Source organism: Microcaecilia unicolor, chromosome 10 (assembly GCF_901765095.1).
Source record: "Microcaecilia unicolor chromosome 10, aMicUni1.1, whole genome shotgun sequence".
Taxonomy (NCBI): domain Eukaryota; kingdom Metazoa; phylum Chordata; class Amphibia; order Gymnophiona; family Siphonopidae; genus Microcaecilia; species Microcaecilia unicolor.
In genome coordinates this window covers 35,551,885-35,577,653 of record NC_044040.1, presented here as the reverse complement: position 1 = coordinate 35,577,653, position 25,769 = coordinate 35,551,885, and the positions used below count along the sequence as shown (strand labels likewise).

General features: G+C 43.7%; 1 protein-coding gene across 1 annotated transcript in view; it reads left to right on the top strand.

Moving 5' to 3' along the window:
• The window catches only part of SYPL1 (synaptophysin like 1), a 66,939-nt gene extending 54,475 nt beyond the window's left edge, over positions 1-12,464 (top strand). Inside the window, exons 4-5 of the mRNA XM_030215934.1 lie at positions 5,377-5,562; positions 10,869-12,464. Of these exons, the coding sequence (XP_030071794.1) occupies positions 5,377-5,562; positions 10,869-11,000 (318 nt within the window). The 3' untranslated portion in view covers positions 11,001-12,464. The remainder of the gene's footprint in view (positions 1-5,376; positions 5,563-10,868) is intronic.
• Positions 12,465-25,769: the final 13,305 nt, after the last annotated feature.

The following is a 25,769-nucleotide window of genomic DNA, read 5'->3' as shown; positions in this document are numbered from 1 at the left end:
AGAGGAGGAGACGCCGAAGCGTCACCATCGAGAGGAGAGGTCTCCGTCGGTTGTGGAGGTACCGACGCGTCGGGGTTCCGGCACCTCGGTGCCATCTCCTGGCCCCCAGCAGCTTCTGGCGCCGACACCCCTACCGGCCCCACCGCCTTTCCCGGCAGCGGGCCTGGACGAGTGCCTCAGAGCCATCCTTCCGGGGATCCTGGAAGGGCTGATGCGCCAGGCTGTGCCCCTCGGCGCCGATGACTGTGGCGCCGGCGAGCTCTAGCCCGGCGCCGGGGCCGTCGACACCGCCGCCGCTTGCGGTGCCGGTCTCGACCGCCACGCAGGTGGAGTCCCCGTCGACGTCGATGGAGCTCCGTCCCCGCCGGCGCGGGAGTCCACCGCTCGACGACACCGAGACCTTGGTGCCTCGACGTCGAGCTGGGCCCGGTTCAGGACTCAGCTACATGAGCTTATGTCCGACACCGAGGATGAGGACTCGTGGGGGGAAGAGGAGGACCCTAGATATTTCTCCTCAGAGGAGTCTACGGGCCTTCCCTCGGACCCCACGCCTTCACCGGAGAGGAAACTCTCACCTCCCGAGAGTCTCTCCTTTGCCTCCTTTGTGCGGGATATGTCTATTAGCATTCCCTTCCCCGTGGTCTCTGTGGAAGAGCCGAGGGCCGAGATGCTCGAGGTCCTCGACTATCCATCACCACCTAGAGAGTCCTCCACGGTGCCGCTGCACAATGTCCTTAAGGAGACGCTGCTTCGGAACTGGGTGCGACCATTAACTAACCCCACCATTCCCAAGAAAGCAGAGTCCCAGTACAGGATCCACTCCGACCCAGAGCTAATGCGGCCACAATTGCCCCATGACTCAGCGGTCGTGGATTCTGCTCTCAAGAGGGCACGGAGTTCGAGGGATACCGCCTCGGCGCCCCCGGGGCGGGAGTCTCGCACTCTGGACTCGTTTGGGAGGAAGGCCTACCAATCCTCCATGCTCGTGACCCGCATCCAATCATACCTGCTCTATATGAGCATTCACATGCGGACCTATGTGCAGCAACTGGCGGACCTGGTCGAGAAGCTCCCGCCGGAGCAGTCCAGGCCTTATCAGGAGGTGGTCAGGCAGCTGAAGGCGTGCAGAAAGTTCCTGTCCAGGGGTATCTATGACACCTGTGACGTGGCATCTCGTGCTGCGGCCCAAGGTATAGTGATGCGCAGGCTCTCATGGCTGCGTGCCTCTGACCTGGACAACCGCACCCAGCAGAGACTGGCCGACGTCCCTTGCCGGGGGGATAACATTTTTGGTGAGAAGGTCGAGCAGATGGTGGACCAACTGCATCAGCGGGAAACCGCTCTCGACAAGCTCTCCCACCGGGCGCCTTCAGCATCCACCTCCACAGGTGGACGTTTTTCCCGGGCCCGGCAGGCTGCACCCTATTCTTTTGCGAAGCGTAGGTACAACCAGCCGGCCCGAAGGCCTCGTCAGGCACAGGGACAGCCCCAGCGCGCTCGTTCTCGTCAACAGCGTGCGCCTAAGCAGCCCCCTGCGCCTCCACAGCAAAAGCCGGGGACGGGCTTTTGACTGGATCCACGGGAACATAGCCGCCCTACAAGTGTCCGTACCGGACGATCTGCCGGTCGGAGGGAGGTTAAAATTTTTTCACCAAAGGTGGCCTCTCATAACCTCCGACCAGTGGGTTCTCCAAATAGTGCGGTGCGGATACGCCCTGAATTTGGCCTCCCTGCCTCCAAATTGTCCTCCGGGAGCTCAGTCTTTCAGCTCCCATCACAAGCAGGTACTTGCAGAGGAACTCTCCGCCCTTCTCAGCGCCAATGCGGTCGAGCCCGTACCACCCGGGCAGGAAGGGCAGGGATTCTATTCCAGGTACTTCCTTGTGGAAAAGAAAACAGGGGGGATGCGTCCCATCCTAGACCTGAGAGGCCTGAACAAATTCCTGGTCACAGAAAAGTTCAGGATGCTTTCCTTGGGCACCCTTCTGCCAATGGTTCAGAAAAACGATTGGCTATGTTCCCTGGATTTAAAGGACGCATATACTCACATACCGATACTGCCAGCTCACAGACAGTATCTCAGATTCCGCCTGGGCGCACGGCACTTTCAGTATTGTGTGCTGCCCTTTGGGCTCGCCTCTGCCCCACGAGTGTTTACCAAGTGCCTCGTGGTGGTAGCGGCCTACCTACGCAAGCTGGGAGTGCACGTGTTCCCATATCTCGACGATTGGCTGGTCAAGAACACCTCGGAGGCAGGAGCCCTCCGGTCCATGCAGTGCACTATTCAGCTTTTGGAGCTGCTGGGGTTTGTGATAAATTACCCAAAGTCCCATCTCCAGCCAACCCAGTCTCTGGAATTCATAGGAGCTCTGCTGAATACCCAGATGGCTCAGGCCTACCTTCCCGAAGCGAGGGCCACCAATCTCCTGGCCCTGGCTTCGCAGACCAGAGCGTCTCAGCAGATCACAGCTCGGCAGATGTTGAGACTTCTGGGTCATATGGCCTCCACAGTCCATGTGACTCCCATGGCTCGTCTTCACATGAGATCTGTTCAATGGACCCTAGCTTCCCAGTGGTTCCAAGCCACCGGGAATCTAGAAGATGTCATCCGCCTCTCCACCAGTTGCCGCACTTCACTGCTCTGGTGGACCATCCGGACCAATTTGACACTGGGACGTCCATTTCAAATTCCACAGCCCACGAAAGTGTTGACGACGGATGCGTCTCGCCTGGGGTGGGGAGCTCATGTCGATGGGCTTCACACCCAGGGTCTGTGGTCCCTCCAGGAAAAGGATCTGCAGATCAACCTCCTGGAGCTCCGAGCGATCTGGAACGCACTGAAGGCTTTCAGAGATCGGCTGTCCTGCCAAATTATCCAAATTCGGACAGACAATCAGGTTGCAATGTATTACGTCAACAAGCAGGGGGACACCGGATCTCGCCCCCTGTGTCAGGAGGCCGTCGGGATGTGGCGTTGGGCGTGTCGGTTCGGCATGCTCCTCCAAGCCACGTACCTGGCAGGCGTAAACAACAGTCTGGCCGACAGACTGAGCAGAGTCATGCAACCGCACGAGTGGTCGCTCCACGCCAGAGTGGTACGCAAGATCTTCCGAGAGTGGGGCACCCCCTCGGTGGACCTTTTCGCCTCTCAGACCAACCACAAGCTGCCTCTGTTCTGTTCCAGACTTCAGGCACACGGCAGGCTAGCGTCGGACGCTTTTCTCCTCCATTGGGGGACCGGCCTCCTGTATGCTTATCCTCCCATACCTTTGGTGGGGAAGACCTTACTGAAGCTCAAGCAAGACCGCGGCACCATGATTCTGATAGCGCCCTTTTGGCCCCGTCAGATCTGGTTCCCTCTTCTTCTGGAGTTGTCCTCAGAAGAACCATGGAGATTGGAGTGTTTTCCGACTCTCATCTCGCAGAACGACGGAGCGTTGCTGCACCCCAACCTTCAGTCCCTGGCTCTCACGGCCTGGATGTTGAGGGCGTAGACTTCACTGCGTTGGGTCTGTCTGAGGGTGTCTCCCGGGTCTTGCTTGCCTCTAGGAAGGATTCCACTAAAAAGAGTTACTTTTTCAAGTGGAGGAGGTTTGTCGTGTGGTGTGAGAGCAAGGCCCTAGAACCTCGTTCTTGCCCTGCACAGAACCTGCTTGAATACCTTCTGCACTTATCAGAGTCTGGCCTCAAGACCAACTCAGTAAGGAATCACCTTAGTGCGATTAGTGCTTACCATTATCGTGTGGAAGGTAAAGCCATCTCTGGAGAGCCTTTAGTCGTTCGATTCATGAGAGGCTTGCTTTTGTCAAAGCCCCCTATCAAGCCTCCTACTGTGTCATGGGATCTCAACGTCGTCCTCACCCAGCTGATGAAACCTCCTTTTGAGCCACTGAATACCTGCCATCTGAAGTACTTGACCTGGAAGGTCATTTTCTTGGTGGCAGTTACTTCCGCTCGTAGGGTCAGTGAGCTTCAAGCCCTAGTAGCTCATGCTCCATATACCAAATTTCATCACAACAGAGTAGTGCTCCGTACCCACCCAAAGTTCCTGCCGAAGGTGGTGTCGGAGTTCCATCTTAACCAGTCAATTGTCTTGCCAACATTCTTTCCCAGGCCGCATACCCGCCCTGCTGAACGTCAGTTGCACACATTGGACTGCAAGAGAGCATTGGCCTTCTACTTGGAGCGGACACAGCCCAACAGACAGTCCGCCCAATTGTTTATTTCTTTCGACCCTAACAGGCTAGGGGTCGCTGTCGGGAAACGCACCATCTCCAATTGGCTAGCAGATTGCATTTCCTTCACTTACGCCCAGGCTGGGCTGACTCTTGAGGGTCATGTCACGGCTCATAGTGTCAGAGCCATGGCAGCGTCGGTGGCCCACTTGAAGTCAGCCACTATTGAAGAGATCTGCAAGGCTGCGACGTGGTCATCTGTCCACACATTCACATCTCATTACTGCCTCCAGCAGGATACCCGACGCGACAGTCGGTTCGGGCAGTCGGTGCTGCAGACTCTGTTTGGGGTGTAAATCCAACTCCACCCTCCAGGACCCGAATTTATTCTGGTCAGGCTGCACTCTGTTAGTTGTTCTTCGTAGGTCAATTTCTGTTGTACCCTCGCCGTTGCGAGGTTCAATTGACCTGGGTTCTTGTTTTGAGTGAGCCTGAGAGCTAGGGATACCCCAGTCGTGAGAACAAGCAGCCTGCTTGTCCTCGGAGAAAGTGAATGATACATACCTGTAGCAGGTGTTCTCCGAGGACAGCAGGCTGATTGTTCTCACCTACCCTCCCTCCTCCCCTTTGGAGTTGTGTGTTTCATCTTTTGCTAGTCATTCAACTGGCGGGAGCGGTCGCGCACGGGCGGGAAGACGGCCGCGCATGCGCGGTGGGCGTGCCCTGCGTGCCGACCGTCCCGCGAAGCTTTTTTCCGGTTGGTGGGGGCTGCCGCGGACGTCACCCAGTCGTGAGAACAATCAGCCTGCTGTCCTCGGAGAACACCTGCTACAGGTATGTATCATTCACTTTACCTGCAGTGAGAAATACATAAACTGGTTTTCCACATACCTCCAACCTCCCGTTCCCTTGTTCCTAGGCTGTCGCCACCTTTGGTAAACTCCATTCTCATATTAATTTTGAAATCCCACCGTGAACTCATTTTAAAATGCTGAGAGCTAGTATTCCCTGTACTGTTATCTGGTCAGATCCCTACAGTGAGCATGAGGTGAGTGAATTACAGAATCTAGTTTCAAAGTTGATACACATATACCATTCTTCTGTACTGATTACAGTAAGGGTTATTTTTGTTTTAGAATTTCTTTTAAACTATTGCATTTTACATTCACTGCTTGTTACATATGTTGTACCTTTGTTTTAGGACTTCATTATTACAATCATTTTTGCCTTTCTATGGTTGGTCAGCGCTTCAGCCTGGGCTAAAGGACTTTCGGATGTAAAACAGTCTGTAGACCCAAGTTTCTATGGTACTACTGATGAATGTAAAACATTTTTTACTTGTACCCCTGGTGATGTAACCAGCATGGGCAGTCTGAATGTTTCTGTGGTAAGTATTTTCACTTTCCTATCATTGCTTTGCTTTACTTGTTACTTGTAATTTGTTACCTGATATAGAGCATGCTATGTGCTTATGATGAGAGATTTTTGTGAATACTCTCATATAAGGCTGTGTTTGTTACTTAAGGGTCCTTTTACTAAGGGGTTAGCATACCTCAGTAAACTATGATTTATAAGTGCAGGGCTACCTAAAATGTTTCTGCTTTTAATTTGTTTAAATGACCTATTACCAAAATATGTAAAGAGAGAGCCCTTCAAGATTCTGTCGATTTTGATTTTAGGGTTATAGCTTTTTCTTCAAGATGATGCATACTAAATATATTAAGAAACATTGTAAATCATAGTAAGCAAAATATGGGCAACATCCATTTTGTGGGAGGCTTTCTTGTAGCCCATGGAGGTGAGAAAACAATATCCAGCCGATAAATGTAGCCGTTTTCAACTGGAAGTGGAATCTGGGGAATAGAAACAACATTGTTGTCAGACCTCAGGGGGGCTACTTCTACCAGTTTACTCCTTTGTCTGAAGGACCCTTCCTACTCCCCAGGCCCTCCCCCAGGTAGTCTTCCTTGCTCCACCCTTATTTCTACCTCCTCCCCCTACTTCTGCCGACAGTAGTCTTCCTGTGCAGCCCTCAAGTCTAAAGGTTTCCCACTTGGTAACCCTAGTTAGAGTTTCAGGTTATTTGTAGGGCTGCATTTCAATTAAAAATGTTAATCTCATGATTGTGGGGCACAATCAACAGTCCATTGGAAGGCACAAGGATGGACAGAGGCATGCAATTCCTCTCTCTCTCCTCCCCCCCCAGTGTTAGATATCATACCTTTTTGCTAGTAGGGATGCCATAGCCCCCCCAGGTGAAGAAATCCACTGCCAAAGTGCCCCCCCTCCTCCTTGTGCTGCCTTAGTATTGAGGAAGTTTGGGTGCTTCCCACCACTGTCTGCTCTCCCCGAGCATACTCGGTTCAAGCACGAACTGAGTATGCTTGGGGAGTACAAACGTTGGTGGCTGGAGGCACCCTTCTGATTTCACTCCTGAGGCAGTACGAAGAGGGAAGGGTGACTCAGGCAGCAGATTTCTTTGGCCGGCGGGACTTCTGCTACCTCACCAGCCATTGAACCAGGTACTGTAGCTTTTGGAGGGGCCTAAGCCCAACATAAGGGGCCCGGGTCTTCAAGACCTCTCCCTCCTCTGTGGCTATGCCTCTAATTAAAGTCCTGTTCGTTGTCATCAGTACCAGACCAGTCAAGACCAATGGGTTATGCCCATCCACCAGCAGAAGGAAATATAAAAATAGTTCAGTTCAGGTACTTCGCCCCTTAAGGGTATCATGCAGACTGGAATGCTGAGTATTTTCTCTCTCCTAGTGGATGGTGGATGTCTGACTCACTCCTGTCCCAGCTTGGCTGGGGGCAGTTGAGCAAGGTGCGCTGCCTACGCCTTGTAGCGCTATAGAAATGCTAAATAGTAGTAGTAGTAGTGTCTGCTGGTAACACTGGATTGGGTTCTGTTTAGATGAGCGGTCTTGGGTCCCTCATTTTTCAGCTAGGGGATATTTAATGTTACTGGATCCCTCCCCTCCTGCTTCTGGACAAGTATATAGGCTCCTTTCAGCTTCCAATGTGAGCTGTGACAGCTGTGTACCTTTAGCTTCATGTGAGGTAAGCTGTTCTTCTTTCTTCCATTTGAAATTACAAAAATAAAAAAATCCTGCTTGGCATGTCTAGTCTTCGCTTCATTTCTGAATGGTGACTCTTGCTTCATCCTTGGATAACAAGTCTGGCTCCATTTCTGGAAGGTGAGCTTTGATTAATTTCTCGATGGCGAGCTTTCCTCCGTCTCCACAAAATGAGCCTCGTTCCCTTTCTGGAGGGCGAGCTTTGATCCTTGACTGGCGGTTGAGCCTGGCGCCGTCGCTGCGGGGTGAACCGAGCACCTTTTCAGGCCCATAACTAAGGGGCGTGCTTCGCTATGTGGCGGGTGAGTATAGTACCATCTCTGGTGTTGCACCTGGTACTGTTCCTGAATTTTGAGTCTAGCTACCTCTCTCCTTGTCTGGCTAACCCCTTCCCTTCAAGCTTGCATGGTTCTCGCGCAGTGGGCTGTTGGATCCACGTCTGCTTCATTTCCTTTTGTTCCCCTTTGGGACTATTTTCTTGGTTTCTTCTCCGGTGATGAAGTATCTCTTCATGGAGGTAGTGGTGGTGGTCTTGTTCTCTCTGGTCAGGGACCATATTTCTGTCTGTCCTTCGACCATAGCTCCTCCGACTGTGGAGCTGGCCCTGGCTGTTGGTCAGTTGGCAGATCTTGAGCATAGCCCTATTTCTGTGCCTTTCCCTCCTCTACGAGTTCAATTTCCTTTCTTTCGGGGACCTCTCGCTTGTGTTGCCTTCCTGCGTTCTTGTTTGTGAGACATAGTTCTCTTGGTCCTACAGTCAATTGTTGCGGTTCCTCTTCTGTGTACTAGGCCTTTAGAACTCTTTAAGCTACTTCCTTGAGTTCCTCTGAGTCTCTGGGCACTGGTTTCCTTTGTGATCTTTCTACCTCTTGCTTATTTCGAGGGTTCTGTTTTCTCCCTGCAGATTGGGGACTTCTGGGTGTCTACATATGAGACTGGTCCTTTTCGGATGCTGTTCGACGTCTTCGTCGATGCTTCCAGTGTCTTTTTGAGGCATTGGTGTGTTTTCTGTTCTTGATGTTCTTTTCCTGCCCTAATGCTACGATTGCTTTGCTACATCCCATTGGTCTGGACTGGTCTGGTATTGATGACAAGGAGGGAAAATTATATTCTTACCTGATAATTTTCCTTAATCATACCAGACCAGTCCAGACACACACTCTGTTGGTATTTTTCTTGGTTTGCTTCACTTCCTTGTGGCTTCTTCTAGGGCTCGGCTCTTCAGTGTCTGTGATTGGGTCCATTTTTGACATCTGAAAACTGGCGACTTTTCAGGATGACTGTATTTACCCTTATTCTCCATGCCATTTTGTGATGCCAGCTCTGGACAACTCTTAATTATCTTTCTATGATGAGTTGCTCTTCCTGCTATAAAACAGCGTCGGCATGACAGACAGTCGGTGTTGTGCCCCTCCTTCCATTTCAGTAGGTGGTTTGGCTGCTGTTGGTCATGCAGGAGCCAGGAAGGTTTCTCATCTGGTCATTCTTGGAGTGCTGGTGAACTCTGTTGCCTGGTTTTCCTTGTTTGTAGCAGTTGAGCACCATTGCTTGGCTATTCGAAATACTGAGCATTCCATGCTACATGATACCCTTAAGAGGAGAAGTACTTGGAACTATTTTCTCTGGTCTTCTTGCGCTGGTGGATGGACAACAACCCATTGGACTGGTCAGGTATGATTAAAGGAAAGAAAATTATCAGATAACATAATTTTCCCGGATCTTACTTTCTTCTGCTTCCAGGTTCAGCTGTCTTCCCTCTCTTCCAACCTCTCCACCCCAGGTTCTCTCCTCTCCTTTTTTGGTCCTGCCTGCGTTTCTCTCAATTCCCTTTCCTCCCAACCCACTCCTTTCTGATGCAATTTACTGTTTTCAGAAGGGGGCAGGATGGGTCAGAGGGAAAGGCCTGGTGCAGGTAGCCTTTCAATACAGCTGGCACTGCTTGGCGAAGACTTAACTGAAAAGGTAAACTCAGTTGGGAGGAAAATGAAATATGCCAGACCGACCATATATATGGGCAGAGGAGGGAAGGAGGCAGGCTAATTAATCATTGTCATGCTTAAGGGTTTGGTCATTCTGATGAGTAACAGGATTGGAAAATGCTCTGTACATCTTAGCCCTTTACTGACATTGGTTAGGCGGGTTTCCAAACATTCACGAGCACAGAAAGCAGTATTGTTTGTGCTCTTATAGAGGACTTACAGCCAGTTGGGTTTTTAGGATAGCCAAATATGCATGAGAGAAATTTGCATACATCAGAACTCAACAGAAGCTAACTTATCTTATGCATATATATTCATTTGGATATCCTGAAAACCCAACTGGTTGCTGGGTCCACAGGACGGATTTGGGAAGCCCTGCATTAGAAGCAGAAGTGGTTCAGCTGTATGGTCATATTAAAGCAGCTGCTTGCAAAATTCAGCCTGTAAAACGTTTTAAGCTATGGGGGCGTTTTGTTAGAGCAAATGGCAGGGTTATCAACGTCATGTGTTTTTCTGAGGGAGTGGACATGTAGCTATCAGACGATTGAATAATCCACTGTCAACTAGATATGACTGATAAAACTACTCTTTAACAAAAAAACAAAACAAAAACACTTTCCAAAAACAAGATTACTGTCCATATGAATTAACTTCAAGTATATTTTCATTAATTGCTCCAGGTTTCTTCTATGATTATAAAATGAATGTTTCTGGTGTGTTTGAGATGTGGATTGAGGGGGCCTTGGATATAGTGGTTTCTCTGGTAGAGTGTGAAATCTGTACTTTTGTGGAGTCATCTGCTGTGGTGTCCACCAGAGCTACAATGTTGGTCTTGAATCAGACAAAATTGCTAATACGTTTTGTGGCATCAACTCAGAATTTTCACTAGGGGAAGGTGTGTTTGTTGGATGGTTTGTTTGCCCTATCTGGGCTTTGTATTACTTTGTGACTCCATTATGTATATATTTTGAAAATACTTAAGCAAATAGTACTCAGTACAAAATTTCCCATCCTGTTCATGTGTCACATTTAATCAACCTTCAGAAGGTGGGACTCTTTTTGGTAACTGTCATATACCAGTCAGATGTAAACAAAATATTTCCATTTTCAGTGCCCAACTGGTAACATTAACAGAACTTTAAAGGTCTGCAAAACTTATCTTCAACTATTTCAGCTGTTTATCAGGGGACCATTGCAGACATGAGCCATGTATCAACAAGCCATTCTCCCTTTTGCAGGCTTGATACATGGCTCATGTTGGCAGTGGTCCCCTGATAAATATCTTCAACTATTTCAGCTAAGTTTTGCAGACCTTTAAAGTCTTGTTAATGTTATAAATTGGGCACTGAAAATGGAAATATTTTGTTTAAAACAGACTGAGGATATGCGGTGAAGTAACTGGGTTTTAGACATCTAATAGTTCTACCTTTTGAAGATAAATTGAATATATGAATAATATGAATATATAATTTGAAAAGAAAGGGATAAAATTTTGTGCTGGGGAGTATTTGCTTTGAGTCTTTGAAGTTTTTCTCCTACATTGGAATATTTTATGCCCCTCATTTGTGTGTGATCTTTAAATATGCATACATTTATTGAATTCTAATGAAAACTAATTTGTGTTTTATGAATTGTAGGTTTTTGGATTCCTAAATCTGATTCTATGGGGAGGAAATGCTTGGTTTGCATATAAGGAGACCAATTTACACACGCCACCCCCAGGGGAATCTCCTGATCAAGGCCCATCTCCACCAGAAATGGCAAAGTGAATTATGTATGAAGCCCATCTGTGTTGCAACTTATTGCCAACGGATTAGCATCACCTTGGTTTATATATATATATATATTTAATAAAAGCATCCATGACTTGCCAAAGGGATGGTCTCACATTTTGTGTTTTGTATTTTACTTCAGTGGGATCAGAAATTGATATCTTCTCCCCAAAACCCTAGGTGTTTGCATTTTGCATTTTGGTATAGTGATACCGCCTAAATTGTACTTGACTTTATTAATAGAGCTCTTGCCTATACCCCTGTGTGAGGGTGGTAATTTTAATCTGCTTGATGTTGTATTTAGATAGATGGGATACTATTTTTGAATGTATACCAAGCCATTCCTGTCTGTAAAAAAAAAAAAAAAAAAAAAGCAGAAGAAAATCTTCTGTATTGCAGCTTTCCTCATATATGCAGACTATTTCTTTTATCAGACACCTGTTCAAGATTTCAGCCTTTCTATCTCACCTAAGCACTTGATAAAAGCAGTGTGTTTTGCCTGACATTTTTGTATCTCTGCCAGCAGTGTCATTTGCACTGCATCCTGGGAGTTTAGGCTTCAGTGAAGCCAAGATGGCCATCTTCTATATTAGATTTTAACTTAATTAAAAAAACAAAAAGGTGTGTGTGTATATATATATATATATATATATATATATATATATATATATAATCACAATATTTGATACCTAACCTGAAAAAATGCAAATGTTAAGCAGTTGGTGAGGCTGTTTCTTTACTGATGAATAAAACAATGTTCTACTGCTTTGTAAGAATGTGCCTTAAATTCAAAAATGTGACACTTTCATCTGTAAATTTGATACAAAAAATGTACAATATACTTTGCAGTGAAAATACTATTCTTGTAAGTATTGGGGCAATTTTTTTTTTTTACAGCCTTTTGCATGTAAAGTACTTTTTGTTTAAAGGGGTTGTATTTCTGGATTACCATACTACTGTCACTTTTTCCATTGAATCTTGTATAACTTTTAAATAAGAGCTTTGTTTAAGTTACAGTATGCAATACCACTTGTGCCTTTGTTTCCAGTGCTTTAGATTTATTACCAACTACAACTTAGCAAAAATAAAAATAATGCTTGAAATTCAAAATTTTATTGACATCTCTAGGATATGTACACAATTTTTTTTTTTAATGAAAAGGTAATTTTTCTTTATCATAATGTTCAATAGTGATAGTTGTATAAAAATATTTCTGGAAGGGGAATTAAGGATTCCTGGTACAATTTAATGCTTTCGATGGTATAAAACCTCGGGGGCTTCATTCACTGAAGGCTTTTCCCAAGGTCTGTATTGGGTATAGCATCATTGTTGAATAGTTGCCTGTGGTTCTGTGATTGTCTTAATTTTTTTGCTACACTGTTAAAGCATTGCTTTTGAATTAGTTCTAAAGTGTCTGTATCTTTGAGAACACTATTAAAAATATATATTGGTTGGTTTTTATTGGTTCTTTGTATATTTTTCTGTATTTGAATTATAACCCTGCAGCTACTTCACATAAAGGTTAAGGCTTCTGATTGTGGGTGGATGAGTTCGAAGAAGGAAGCATCTCATAAAATAAGTGTAAATACTATTTGAATACAGTATTGGTGAATAGAAGTGGATTGTAGTACTTATGGACACTGTATTTCAACACATTTGGATGCCTGATGTGTAGTGATAGATGACAGTGGCTGGAAGTGAAGTTTTTCACATTGGTATATGTCATGCATTGTTTTCTGAGCACATATCACACAACATTTTTTTAAATATGTATTTTATTTTTAACTTTCTTGGTTTATTGTGATTTGTGTCAGTGTAGAAATAGAAGAACAAACCCTCGCAGTCTGCAAGATAAACACAAACACAGCAAAGGTGAATAAAGACAGTAGCCAGACGATGTGAAAGGCATTTATTAGCATCCAAGACTCAACGTGAGCCATGCTTTGGTCTACAAGGCTGCAGCAGGAGAGTAAAAGCAAATAAAGAGAAAAAGTATATATATAATGGAAAAACTAAATAAATTAATGTAAAAGGGTCTTGTGAATGCATAGATCCATAAAAGATGATGAAAACATCATACAAAAAAAATATATAAAAAGCTTTAATATGTCCACCAATGCTAACACTTTCTCTATTGGTGTCCATACTAATGCTTTTTTACATATATTCTTCTTTGTATGATGTTTTATTACCTTTTGTGGCTATATATTAGTAAAACTTGTTCTAATATCATATCTATAAAAGAAATATATCTTCTGTGACAGTGACTTGCTGTAGCACAGCTGGACTAGTAGGCAGAGATGTGAACAGTTTGCCCAAATCACTTCATACACACTTCTTGCTTCTAGTAGTTGAGGTTTCAACCTAAACAGTGTTTTCTTTCCTTTCTCCAGAATGGACAGTGCCTTGGCCAAGAGGTTTAGACATCGAACATGTAACTATTAAAAGCAGGTTAATATGAATTTTTAGTGAACCTCAATTACTCAGATTTTAAATGTTATATTTAAAAACATTATTGGTTATTTTACATGTATTCTTTATATCACCGTGCACGTTCCCATGCTAGTAATGCCACAATCAAACCCATGTTTTTTTTTTAAAGTATTACATAGTAGCAACTTTTACCTTAAGATTTATAGAATATATGTAGTATTGGCAAATGAAGACTTTAGAGCTGATCTAGTCCCAAGCACATACAGAGTTATATGAAACACTAACATCTGAGAGGTGTTTGGGTAATTTTGAGTGTACACTTTGTTCATTTTTACCATCACACTTTTAGTTATGATTTGCAGATTCATACAGTGCTTACTTTATTATTGCTTCTCACGGCATCCATTACATATTGTTCTGTTCACTTTTTGAAGTTTGGTTACAGGGTCATCTTTTAATGTTTGATTACAGGATCACTTCTGGATCTTAGATTCTTTTCTAAATAATTGTCTCTTTAAACATGATGTTGATCTAGGCTTTGGCCTTTTATCAATTATAATACTGTTAACACTTGCTTTTAAATTTGAATACTCCATTTTGACATTAGATATTACATGTACATTTGAGCAACTAATTTTCTTTGTGTTCACCTTTTTTGCTCCATTGTACAATTGAGTATAGCAACACACGCTAATCAGTTATTCATATCACACTGTTTTAGTTTTTCTTTTGTTTTATATCAAGTTTTTAAACACAGTATTTTACACCAGATTAATTTTCTAGCTCACATCGTCCAGTTGTTTCTCTCATGTAAATGATTTATTTATATTTTGTACACTTGTATAGTTCCTCTTTATGCATTTACAATGTATTTATATTTTGTACACTTTTTGAAACTGCATTTCCTTTTTATGCATTCACAGTATCTGTCATGGATTTTGAATGTATTATATTTTATATTAGTAACTTTTTATTGGTGTACATATTAATGCTTTTTACATATAAGTACATAAGTAATGCCACACTGGGAAAAGACCAAGGATCCATAGAGTCCAGCATCCTGTCCACGACAGCGGCCAATCCATGCCAAGGGCACCTGGCAAGCTTCCCAAACGTACAAACTTTCTATACATGTTATTCCTGGAATTGTGGATTTTTCCCAAGTCCATTTAGTAGCAGTTTATGGCTTTGTCCTTTAGGAAACTGTCTAACCCCTTTTTAAGCTCCGCCAAACTAACCGCCTTCACCACGTTCTCCGGCAACGAATTCCAGAGTTTAATTACGTGTTGGGTGAAGAAATATTTTCTCCGATTTGTTTTAAATTTTCTACACTGTAGTTTCATCACATGCCCCCTAATCCTAGTATTTTTGGAAAGCGGGAACAGATGATTCACATCCTCCTGTTCCACTCCACTCATTTTATATACCTCTATCATTTCTCCCCTCAGCCATCTCTTCTCTAAGCTGAAAAGCCCTAGCCTCCTTAGTCTTTCTTCATAGGGAAGTCGTCCCTACCCCAAGTAGGAACGAAGGGACTCTGAACTCTGATAAACCTTTTTTGTATTAACTGGAAATTGCAAATTCAAAATATTTTCATGGAAAAAGAGTCAAACCAGGGTTTAACAACTCTGAAAAGAAACTCTGTGAGTGCCACCAGGCCCACTGAATCCTGTGCTCTCCACCTTTTTATTTTTTGAAAAATTTATATATGTTATTTTTGGAGTTTAATTTCTTTTATTGGTTTTCAATACAAATATAAGCAAGAGCTCATAACATAGCAACAAGCAACAAAGTATGGCAATACTGGATCTCACATTTAAGAAGTAGCTATCTATATCTAGGTTCAAATTAAGTGAAGGAAAAAGAGAGGATAGAGGAAAAGAAGAGGGGGTGGGGCTGGAGGATACAAATCAAAGTATAAAGCATGCATAGGCCATAAAATACATCTAATTTAGTGCTTATCGCTGTAGTGTGACAATGCAAGTGGTAGCCATTTTTTCCTATATGAAGCAAAGCAAGAAGATTTCTTTTCAAGGTGTAATTCGTATTTGTAAATTTGGAGCAATAAGTTCCACCATTCCTGGTAGGTGGCTTGGTGTAAAGGACTATCAGTGTGAGAAGATTACCTTTAATGCTAAAAGATACCATGGTGCTAACAAGAATCCCTTCACTGTGGGTCAGCAAACTCTTGTAGTACTCATCCCTGAGAATCACAAATTGATAAGTGATTGAGCCAGGAAGGTGAAAAATGTCTGCCAGTTGTGTCCAGGTTTCAAGCCAGTATTTACGAAGGTACACACAATCAAATATAAGATGCTTTCTCCGAGGACACGCAGGCTGCTTGTTCTCGCATGTGGATCGGCGTCCATGTTGGCCCCAGGAACGGAGATTTTTTTCTAGTAAAATCTGAAGAGCTTTGTGACAGCCAGCAAAGTGCGGGACGGACGCATTGTGCATGCGTGGCCATCTTCCCGCGCGCATCCGTTCCTGCCTTAGTTTTTTCTTTTCCGCTGTGGAGAGTGGCTGCTTGTCGGTCTCTCTTCCTTAGGTCCCAGGAAAAACGTAGGAGCCTTTTCGCGTGCTGTTTGCCGTTTTTTTCTTGTTTCTCGTCGCCTTTTTCTTTTTTCTTTTCTAGTAAAAAGAAAAGAAAAAAATCCCTCTCTTTTTCCTTAGTTTTTGTCCACCGGGAGCTCAGTTTTTCAGCTTCCAGCACAGGCAGGTACTTGCAGAGGAACTCTCCGCCCTTCTCAGCGCCAAAGCGGTCGAGCCTGTTCCACCAGGGCAAGAAGGGCCCTGGATTCTATTCCAGGTACTTCCTTGTGCAAAAGAAAACGGTTGATGCGTCCCATCCTAGACCTAAGGGCCCTGAGCAAATATCTGGTCTGAGAAAAGTTCAGGATGGTTTCCCTGGCCACCCTTCTTCCCATGATTCAGAAAAACGATTGGCTATTCTCTCTGGACTTAAAGGATGCTTACACTCACATTCCGATACTTCCAGCTCACAGGAAGTATCTGTGATTCCGTCTGGGAACACAGCACTTTCAGTATTGTGTGCTGCCCTTTCGGCTTGCCTCCGCACCCAGGGTGTTTACAAAATGCCTAGCGGTGATTGAAGCGTCGCTACGCAGACTGGGAGTGCATGTGTTCCCTTAGCTTGACGATTGGCTGGTGAAGAACACCTCAGAGGCAGGAGCTCTACAGTCCATTCAAATGCCTACTCGACTCTTGGAGCTACTAGGGTTTGTCATCAATTACCCAAAGTCCCACCTTCTTCCAGTTCAACAACTAGAATTCATAGGAGCTCTGCTGGATTCTCAGACAGCTCGGGCCTACCTTCCCGAGACGAGAGCAGACAACCTGCTGTCTCTCGTTTCCATGGCCAGGGCAGCTCAGCAGATCACGGTTCGGCAGATGTTGAGACTTCTAGGCCACATGGCCTCCACCGTTCATGTGACACCCATGGCATGCCTGCACATGAGATCTGCTCAGTGGACCCTAGCTTCCCAGTGGTGTCAAGCTGTGGGGAATCTAGAGGATGTAATCCAGCGGTCCACTGATTTTTCACAATTCCATTCGGTAGTGAACAATTCGATCCAATTTGACCCTGGGACGTCCTTTCCAAATTCCTCAGCCTCAAAAAGTGCTGACCACGGATGCATCTCTCCTGGGGTGGGGAGCGCATGTAGATGGGCTCCACACTCAGGGAGCTCGGTCCCTCCAAGAATCAGGTCTTCAGATCAATCTCCTGGAGTTGTGAGCGATCTGGAACGCTCTAAAGGCTTTCAGAGATCGGCTGTCCAATCAAATTATTCAAATTCAGACAGACAACCAGGTTGCCATGTACTATGTCAGCAAGCAGGGGGGCACCGGATCTCGCCCGCTGTCGAGAAGCCGTCCAGATGGCCTCGCCGTCACGGTATGTTTCTCCAAGCCACATATTTGGCAGGCGTAAACAGTCTGGCCGACAGGTTGAGCAGGATAATGGAACCTCACGAGTTGTTGTTCAACTCAGGCGTGGTGTGCAAGATCTTCCGGGAGTGGGGTACCCCCTCGGTGGATCTTTTTGCCACTCGGATCAATCACAAGGTCCCTCAGTTCTGTTCCAGGCTTCAGGCCCACAACAGACTTGTGTCAGATGCCTTTCTCCTACATTGGGGAACATGCCTTCTGTATGTGTATCCTCCCATACCTCTAGTAGGGAAGACTTTACTGAAACTCAAGCAAGGCCACGGAACCATGATTCTGATTGCACCCTTTTGGCCACGTCCGATTTGGTTCCCTCTTCTTCTTGAGTTATCTTCTGAAGAAACGTGGAGATTGGAGTGTTTTCCAACCCTCATCACTTAGAACGAAGGGGTGCTTCTGCATCCCAACCTCCAGTCTCTGACTCTCACGGCCTGGATGTTGAGAGCGTAGACTCCTTAGGTCTTTCTGAGGATGTCTCCTGAGTCTTGCTTCCAGGAAAGATTCCACGAAGAGGTGTTACTCTTTCAAATGGAGGAGGTTTGCCATCTGGTGTGGCAGTAAAGCCCTAGATCCTCGCTCTTGTCCTACACAGACTACTACTACTATTTAGCATTTCTATAGCGCCACAAAGCATACGCAGCGCTGCACAAACATAGAAGAAAGATAGTCCCTGCTCAAAGAGCTTACAATCTAGTAGACAAAAAATAAAGCAAACAAATCACTTGTCAGAGTCTGGTCTCAAGACCAACTCCATAAGAGTTCACCTTAGTGTGATTAGTGCTTTTCATTATTGTGTAGAGGGTAAGCCTAGCTCTGGACAGTCTTTAGTTGTTCGCTTCATGAGAGGTTTGCTTTTGTCAAAGCCCACTGTCAAACCTCCACCAGTGTCATGGGATCTCAACGTCGTCCTCACCCATCTGATGAAACCTCTTTTTGAGCCACTGGATTCCTGCCATCTGAAGTATTTGACCTGGAAGGTCATTTTCTTGGTGGCGGTTACTTCAGCTCATAGAGTCAGTGAGCTTCAAGCCTTAGTAGCCCGTGCTCCCTATACTAAATTTCATCATAACAGGGTGAGTGCGGAGGACTACTCTTAAGTGCCTGCCTAAGGTGGTGTCTGAGTTCCATCTGAACCAGTCAATTGTCTTGCCAACACTTTTTTCCCCGTCCTCATACCCGGCCTGGTGAATGTCAGTTGCATACATTGGACTGCAAGAAAGCATTGGCCTATGTGGAGCAGACAAGCCCCTTCAGACAGTCCGCCAAAATGTTTGTTTCTTTTAATCCCAACAGGAAGGGAGTCACTGTCGGGAAACACACCATTTCAAATTGGCTAGCAGATTGCATTTCCTTCACTTACGCCCAAGTTGGGCTGACTCTTGAGGGTCATGTCACGGCTCATAGTGTTAGAGCCATGGCAGCGTCAGTGGCTCACTTGAAGTCAGCCACTCTTGAAGAGATTTGCAAGGCTGCGATGTGGTCATCTGTCCACACATTCACATCTCATTACTGCCTTCACCAGGACTCCCGATGCGACAGTCGGTTCGGGCAGTTGGTGTTGCAGAATCTGTTTGGGGTCTAGAATCCAACTCCCCCCCCCCCCCCCCCCAGGCCCATTTTTGTTCTGTTTCAGGCTGCACTCTGTTAGCTGTTTCTTCGTAGGTCAATCTCTGTTATGTACTTGCCGTTGAGGCCCAATTGTTGTTTTGAGTGAGCCTGGGGGCTAGGGATACCCCACGTGAGAACAAGCAGCCTGCTTGTCCTTGGAGAAAGCGAAGTTACTTACCTGTAGCAGGTATTCTCGGAGGACAGCAGGCTGATTGTTCTCAGCAACCTGCCCACCTCCCCTTTGGAGTTGTTTTATTCTTTATTTCCTTTTAACATAACTGAGACGGGAACAGACGCGCGCTGGAAGATGGCCGCGCATGCGCGGTGCGTCCGTCCCGCGCTTTGCTGGCTGTTGCAAAGCTCTTCAGATTTTACTAGAAAAAAAATCTCTGTTCCTGGGGCCGCTGTGGACACCGACCCACATGTGAGAACAACCAGCCTGCTGTCCTTGGAGAATACCTGCTACAGGTAAGTAACTTTGCTTTATAGTACCCACTTGAGACTGGCAAGACCAGCATACACTAGGGTTAGAGAGAGCGATAACATGCAACTTATATGGTGTCCAAAGGGATCTATGCATAAAGAAATACATAGACTGTGGTAGTATTAGAAGAGTTAGAGCATCTGAAGAGGGACTTCCAAAGCTATTCCCACAGTTTATCTGATATAGGTAGCTGTATGTCTTCCTCCCAGCATCTATGTAAACCAGTACATTTAGTGCGGGATTTGCTAAGAAGGTATTTGTAAATGTGGGAAGCAGTGTGACCAGTGTGCTGAAGCTTCAGTTTAAAATCCATAAGCTCTGGGGTTTGGGTCAGGCACTGTGTTTGTAATCTATCTTTAGTTTTCTTTTTTACCATGCAGCTAATCTGAAGCCATTGGTAAAATTGGGTGTCTGCAAATTCTGTTTTCAAATCTGAGAAAGTTTTCCATGTCTGCCTACTCATATGGATCATATCTTTTAAGGACCAAATTCCTATATGCTGCCACTGAGACCACAAAACTTGTTTATTGCCAATTTTAAAGTTAGGATTATTCCATATAGGGGTGAGTGGTGTATCAGACCAAGGGATCCATTGATTTATGTAAGGATACCATTAATTGATGGGCGGTGTGAATGACTGATTAGACACAATGCTCTTGCGAAGGCGCATGCCAATAATATGGGAATTGTTTTAACGGTTTGATAACTTGTTCAAAGGTTAGCCATCAGGCTGGGGAAGTAACATTTACAGGAGTGATCCAGTCCATGCCCTGCTGCATAATGAAGGCTTTATGATAAAGCAGGAAATTTCACACCTCCATGCCTTTTTGGGAGCTTAAGTTTACTCAGAGAGATTCTGGGCAATCTAAGATTCCATAAAAGGTTGGTGAGCATCTTTTCCAGAGGCCTATAAAAGGCACAAGGAAGGGGAAGTGGGACTTAATATACCGCCTTTCTGAGGTTTTTGCAACTACATTCAAAGCAGTTTACATATATTCAGGTACTTATTTTGTACCAGGGGCAATGGAGGGTTAAGTGATTTGCTCAGAGTCACAAGGTGCTGCAGTGGGAATTGAACTCAGTTCCCCAGGATCAACGTCCACTGCACTAATCACTTGGCTACTGATCATGCTCAATGTGTATGTGATTTTAGGGACTATCATCATTTTGGTTGTCCTCACCAAGTGAGGGTTAATGGGGACCACCAGGGTGCCAGTGAGGCCTCAACCTGCGAAATTACTTTGTCAGAGTTAATTTTAATGGTGTTTTTGAGATCTCTATCAAAGAAGACACAGAGATACTTTATAGAAGAGGATATCCATTTACAGGGCAGCTCTGGAGTGGTGAAAGGAGTACAGATGTTGTTCAAAGGCATCATTTCTGTTTTATCCCAATTAACTTTATAGCCTGAAATTTTTGAGAATCTAGATATTAGGTTAAAGAGGGCTTTCAAGGATGACTGATGGTTGGTGAGATATAACATGATGTCATCCGCATATGCTGAGTGTTTGAACTCCTCCGAACCTAGATGAATACCAGCAATATCAACTGGTTTTCGGATTGCCACTAGGGAGAGGTTCGAGAGCCATATTAAATAACAAGGGGGAGACGGGACAACCTTGTCTAGTGCCTCTATGCCGAACGAATGAGTTAGAGATTTCACCATTAGCTACTATACGGGCCGAAGGATGGGAGTATAGCAGCTGCACCGTATGAATATATGGATCAGGGAAACCAAGTTGCTTAAGAACAATAAACAGATATTTCCATTCTACCCTGTCAAAGGCCTTTTCCGCATCAAGGGAAACAGACAGTATGGGATAGTTCCTTGACCGAGCAAAGTGTATAACATGACAAAGTAATCTGGTGTTGTCAGCACCACTTCTGGACTTAACAAAACCAGCTTGATCCCTGTGTACAAGAGATGGAATAATGTTCTCAATTCTGCAGCATAGAATTTTATAGTCAGTATTTAATGTTGAAATTGGTTTGTAATTCTGTATGAGGGTGGTGTCTCTGTTGGGCTTGGGCAGCACTATTATGTTGGCATCCAGAAAGTGTCCTGAAGAAGTAGACTCTAGCATTGCGTGAAAATAAGTCAGCAGATGAATTGATACAGTGGAAGAGAAGGCCTTATGAAAATAAAAGAGGTGGGAATAAAAACCAGGCTTATCCAAAAAACTGGAACCAAACTAAATGTTGAAAATCCTACAAACAGTATTTATTAATTTTCTTTAGAACAGAACTCATTAATATATTCTTTAAAGAATTTATTAATGAGTTCTGTTTTTATGTGTGTTAAAAGGTGTTCCAAGACGTCCACAGGAAAAATGGTTGTAAAGGTTTCCACAACTTTATTAAAGAGGAACATAAAGATCTTATGATGCTATCCAAGGCCACAAATATAGTTCTAAAACCTGCAGACAAAGGTGAAGCCATAATGGATAGAGAACAATATGTCAATAAGGTGAGCAGACAAATCTTGTATTACATATGTTTAGAAGAAGGTCCTCTTGCAAAAAGAAATCATGGAAGTTACACGCCTTGCGCATAGTCCAAATTACATTACTTCAAGGGAAAAACAACTCCACATGCAGTGATCCTCATGTTATATATACTGTCCAAAATAACAAATCTCTACCTAATCCTCTGGGTTGCCTGATAATTTCGGACAGTGGTTCAATTTTAGAACTATTATCCCAGTTTGTAGGTTATTTTCTAAGTCCTTATGTCGCAATGATCGAATCCTATGTCAGAGACTTAGACCACATTATTACATTACTGGAAGACTTTGATGGGGATCTTAGCAATATCATACTTGTTACAATGGACATAGATGTGCTATATATGAATATACAGCAAGTAGAAGCCCTTTTGATCATTGAGAACACATTCAAGGATAGGAGAATTCTTCATTGTATACCAAACCTATTCATTATCACATTGGCAACAATTGCCCTTACACATAATTATTTTTCTTTCCAGAAAGAGGTCTGTTATCAGATTCGTGGCACAGCCATGGGCTCATCAGTGACCCCGGACTTGGCTAATCTATATGTAAATCACTAAATAGCCCCAGTCTTATTGAATACAAAATATCTTTATTAAACACGTGTGCTTCAAAACCTGCTCACGTGTATTTAAAACCTTTATTCACCAACAATATTCTCTTATATCTTTCATGCTCATTCACACCTTATAGTACCTGCATAGAAAATCTATAACAAGGAGGATTTATATATACATGACTTTCTTGAATATCATTACACACTGTGTCAAAGTTCATGATATCTCGTCTCTCAAAGAGGCATCACAGAATTAGAAATAAGAAACCTTTGCATATGTCCATTCACTCTGCTCTTCCGGTTTCCGGTTTCACATGAAGTTTCATGAAAGTTCAAGACAAACCTCAACACACTTCTCTGGGGGTAAACAACTCCACTTGCAATAGATTTCAGGCACTACATTAGCGGGATGAGACTTTTCAATCTCATAACTGCTGTTACTCTAGTCCTTAAGCAAGCATCGGCTCCTCAGGATTTTCTATGCAGGTACTATAAGGTGTGAATGAGCATGAAAGATATAAGAGAATATATCAGATCTCATACTTGGATATTTTTATTACTAAAACTAGCTACCATTTTGTAACAAGTGTTTGTAAGAAACCAACAGACAAGCACCTATCTACACTTTGAGAGTCACTGTAACTATAGCTTGATCTTCCATATTCAGTTTTGTATGATTATGACAGCATTGCACTGACTTCAAAAACTTTGAAATTCAGGCGCAGGCTGTGTGCCAACATTTTGTGAAGAGAGGATACCTAGGAGAATGTATAAAGAGAAGCCTCAATAGAGCCAGAGGTTCACTGCTGGCACAGAAGAGCAACAGAAGCAGACCTGATATAGTGTGCACCTTGAGATTCTCTCAACTTTCCAATTAGTTTTGTTCTGATTTTGAAAAATTGGCACATTTGGAAACTCATCTTTGTTTTAAGGATAAGAAACTGACCATTGCATATTTACAGAATCAAAATTTTAAAAAGAAGCTGGTTCTATTGGCTTTGCCAGAAGTGACATAAAGAGAAATAACTTGCAGTGGCCATTCAGTCTGTGGAAAGTGTACAGTGTGTAAACATGGCTTGACCATGTAAATAATTAGACTAGCAAAAAAAGGCGAATGTACAAAAGAATAATAAAATGTCTAGTGTATAAAAAGTGCAAACACAAGTACGTCCATATTTTGGTCAAGATTGTTATAGAAAAGGTAAGAGGTTTAATTCAGCATTTAAACCATTAGGTGCCATTATGTTGAGGATAAATATCAAGCACTGTTCTTCTTATAGTAATATTTTTTCTATATCACCTCTGCTCCACCTTGTCTGCATTTGCTTGATTACAAAAACAAAATAATATCTATAGTGTGGTTCGCCTCTTACCAATGAGGGACAATGGGAGCTGATTTGGATATTCCTGCTCAAATAGCTCCTATTTATGAAACAACACAAAATCTCCCCAAAAGAAATGCTCTTTGGTAAACACAACCAACTGAACTACAAAACCAAAGATCTGAACTCAATGCCTGCAAATAGCAATACCTTTAACTTTTTCTCCTTAAGCATTGTTTTTATATAAACACATTCATAATGTGATATGTTCTTTTTTTTATATGAGAGCCCTCGGAAGATACCACTTGTAAAGGCAATGTCATTGGTTATTTTGCCTAGTGGCATAGCATCTCTTCATCGGGCTATCCCTTGATTATAATTTTTTATATATAAGTGCTATTGCAAACACACAGGAGTGCTCAAACTAAATGTGCTCAATAAAAAATAATAAACTTATCTTTAAGCCATGTCCATGTCTCTGAATTCTGTAATCCACATGGGCTTCCCCTGGTTGCGCCCAACACCGCGAGTTTCAATGCTTTCCTCAGGGACTCGGGTTAATTGCCCTCAACAGGTCCACAATGACCTGTGAGCTGAGACATCGACGCTGAATGCTTATGCTGCACTCGCAGGTTCTTTGATGGCGCTATTTAAAGGCTACCAACAGCTGTCGCTTCGTCATGACGTCACTGTAAAAACAAAAAATCTTAAGCCAATAGTATAGTCCAACCAAACACAATGAATAATAATATCCTTACTGCCGTATGAACATCTTGACCCCACCACAGAGATAATTACGTCCCAATATTTGAAAAAAGGAATGAAATTAATGATGTTAATCCTATTGGATAAATGTTCATTGAAAGAGACTTAGATCAGATCATAGAGTTCCATTCCACAGTTTCATTCAATCCCTGTGGGCTAATAGTTTGTAACTAGCTCCTATGACATAAAAATCACTAGTAAGGTCAGGTAACAATTGGTGGAATGTTTGAAAGGATATACTTGGTTTGTGGTCAGGTGCACAAACATTTCCTTGTTTTTTAGATGTTTATCAATTTATGCGTATAATGTGATTTACTTGGTTTTTTTTTAGATGTAATAATCTACCCATTTTAACATTTACATAGTTGTGAAATCTCACCACTTAAAGTATTTACAGGTATGGAATTCTATTCATGTTATATATTTATCTTGTTTTTTTGGGTCTTAAAAGCTCCAAACAATATCAGACTAATGGTGATATTTTGATGAGATATGCCATATTCTAATGCAGACTTAACACTCACACACTTATTTTCTTGCAACTATCACGTTAATGGAAAAATTAACACGGAACCTGCAAATCACAATTATTTATAAAGACCCAAATACTGCTGCGGAAAATCTGGGCTTAACACGCTCCAAAGTTAATGTGTTAAGCCTAGATTTTAACACCTTTTGAAATCAACATGTATGAGATCAATGCAAAAAAGGATAAAGCCAGGGATTTGGAATGCAGAAATTCAAGGAAGTGTCTGTTTTAGAAATGCATTTTCCATTTTAAATGGGTCTGTCAAATGTCTCCTTTTTAAAACTATGGCACCTTAGTAAAATATATTCACGTCTTTATTTTACCAAGATTAAATAGCTGTAATTTCTTGTGTGCAGGTTTACTGTACAGGAATATTTACAGGCTTGAACTTGTGCATAATGCTGCAGCCATATTACAAAGAAGCACTAAATTCTATGTAATACTGAGAGTTTTCCATTGGTTTCCAGAGCTTGGGAATGCAGCAAAGACTACATTCACAGACCTTGGCGCAAGAGAATCCCACGTCATCATTCAGTGGTGACACCTGGTGGCTGCACAGGGTCCAGCAAGAGTCATGTTTTGTGGCTGTCTTGG